The sequence below is a fragment of the Molossus molossus genome, unplaced genomic scaffold, assembly GCF_014108415.1.
Source record: "Molossus molossus isolate mMolMol1 unplaced genomic scaffold, mMolMol1.p scaffold_m16_p_8, whole genome shotgun sequence".
In the NCBI taxonomy this organism is placed as follows: domain Eukaryota; kingdom Metazoa; phylum Chordata; class Mammalia; order Chiroptera; family Molossidae; genus Molossus; species Molossus molossus.
The window spans coordinates 23813304-23815198 of NW_023425402.1; the positions used below are offsets into that span (position 1 = coordinate 23813304).

Genomic DNA, 1895 nt, shown 5'->3' on the forward strand with positions numbered 1-1895 from the left:
CCGTAGCAGAGAGTAAGAAGGAACATCTCTTATCTTGTGAGAAAGCTTGCGGTGTGTCTGAGTACTCACGTTGAGTGTATGAGGGTTTCGTGGGAGCAGAATAATAACCCTTTGATTGGTGCTTATGGTAAAATTTTTTAAAGAGGAAGTAAACTCCATTGGTGAGATGGGGGTCGTTTTACGCACCCCAATAAACATAAATAGCGTCCCATAAATAACACAATCGGCTTGCTGATGGGGGCGGAGGTGCCCTACTTGCAGCAAACCCATCCTTCATTTTATCTGTTTTGTCGTAAAAGGAGCGTGGTTTTTGCAATCCTTGCATCTCACAGTGTCAAGGCTTGGGTCTTGCCCCGCAGACCCTCGGGAAGACCGGCCCCAGTGCAACTATGAACTTGGAGCGAGTGTCCAACGGGGAGAAGTTGAACCTGTGCCAGAAGTACTGCCTGGGTGGGTTTGCTTTCCTGCCTTTTCTCTGGTTGGTCCACATCTTCTGGTTCTTCCGAGAGGCCTTCCTTGCCCCGGCATATACAGAGCAGAGCCAAATCAAAGGCTCTGTCTGGCGCTCAGCTGTGGGCTTCCTCCTCTGGGTGATTGTACTCTCCACCTGGATCACCATCTTCCAGATCTACCGGCCCCGTGGGGGCGCCCTTGGGGACTACCTCTCCTTCACCATACCCCTGGGTACCGCCTGAAAACTTCAGCACAGGCCTGGGACCTGATCATTCTCCCAGGATGGACTCCTCTACTCTGAGCCCACACTCTCAAGCCCCTAATACTTATTCCCATTTTCTGTGTTCTCTGTTGACATCCTCCAATAAATGATCCTAATTCTCAAAAAACAAAAAAAATTTTTTAAAGCTATAGTTTGCATTGTTAAGATATGCTATCTCATTGTTTGGGTAGATGATTCATTCTACAAGACAGGAAAAGATCAAGGAGACTGATTTATCTAATTCAAGGCCACTATCAAATAATTACAGACTGAGTTCCATTGGCTGAGGCCATAGTGTGTTCTGTCATTGTGTTCAAAAGTCTTACACATCCTCTCAATTCTCACAACAACCATATGAAGTAGACAATAATAGCTCCATTGAGCAGTTGAGAAAAAGCAACCTTTGGAGTATTTAAGCATATTTTTTTAAGTTATATCTAGGAAATGGCAGAATCCCAATTCCAATGCAGGTGTTCACCACCTTGCTTTTCCAGGCATCTCTCTGCCATCTGCTCTTCCCAGCTACATAAGGGAACAAAGGCACCGGGCCCAGGGCTCTCCTACAAAGTCAGCTGTTGGTTCTGGGGACACTGGGGTCAGTGACCTTTCTTTCCCTGTTTCCTGTAGCATTTTCGGAGAGTGTTGGTGCTTCTCCTCACCTCTCCTGGTGGTGGCATGATCATGGAGAGGGCAGCTCTCGGTCTAGTTACATCTGGTCATCTCCTGCTTCTCAGTCATGTTCTCCTAGCTGCAGTAGTCAGTGAATACTTTGCAGGGGTTATAGAATAGCTTGGTCATTGGTCTATGCTAGACCCTTCTGTTTCATTCATTGTAATTTTCTTTTATTCCCTCTTCTGATCCCATCCCCACTCCCACCAATGGCAACCATTTTAATACACTTGATAGTTACACTTTTGTGTAAGCATTTTTATTATATAAATACTACAGTGTGCATGCTTTTGAAAATGCCCTTTGTGGAAAATTCCAAACATAAAAGGTGGAATAGTATAATGAACTCTGTATCACTATTTTGTAATAATTGTACATGTACATCTAATCTTGTTTTGTCTATAGCTCAACCTACTTTAGCAATCCCTCCCCTGAGGTTATTTTGAAGCAAATCACAGACAACATATTCTTTCTTCTATAAACACTTAAGTATAAATATTTTAAAGATAAG

At 43.9% G+C, this 1895-nt stretch overlaps 1 protein-coding gene across 1 annotated transcript; it reads left to right on the forward strand.

The window, feature by feature from the left end:
- The first annotated feature begins 389 nt into the window (after positions 1 to 389).
- Positions 390 to 695, forward strand: LOC118621416 (gamma-secretase subunit PEN-2-like). The gene has a single exon (XM_036248727.1). It carries the CDS (start codon positions 390 to 392, stop codon positions 693 to 695), a length of 306 nt encoding a protein of 101 aa, XP_036104620.1.
- The last annotated feature ends 1200 nt before the right edge of the window (positions 696 to 1895 follow it).

What these genes read in the sequence shown, in the direction of transcription:
- LOC118621416 (XM_036248727.1), top strand. Translation starts at nt 390, where the DNA reads ATGAACTTGGAGCGAGTGTCCAACGGGGAGAAGTTGAACCTGTGCCAG.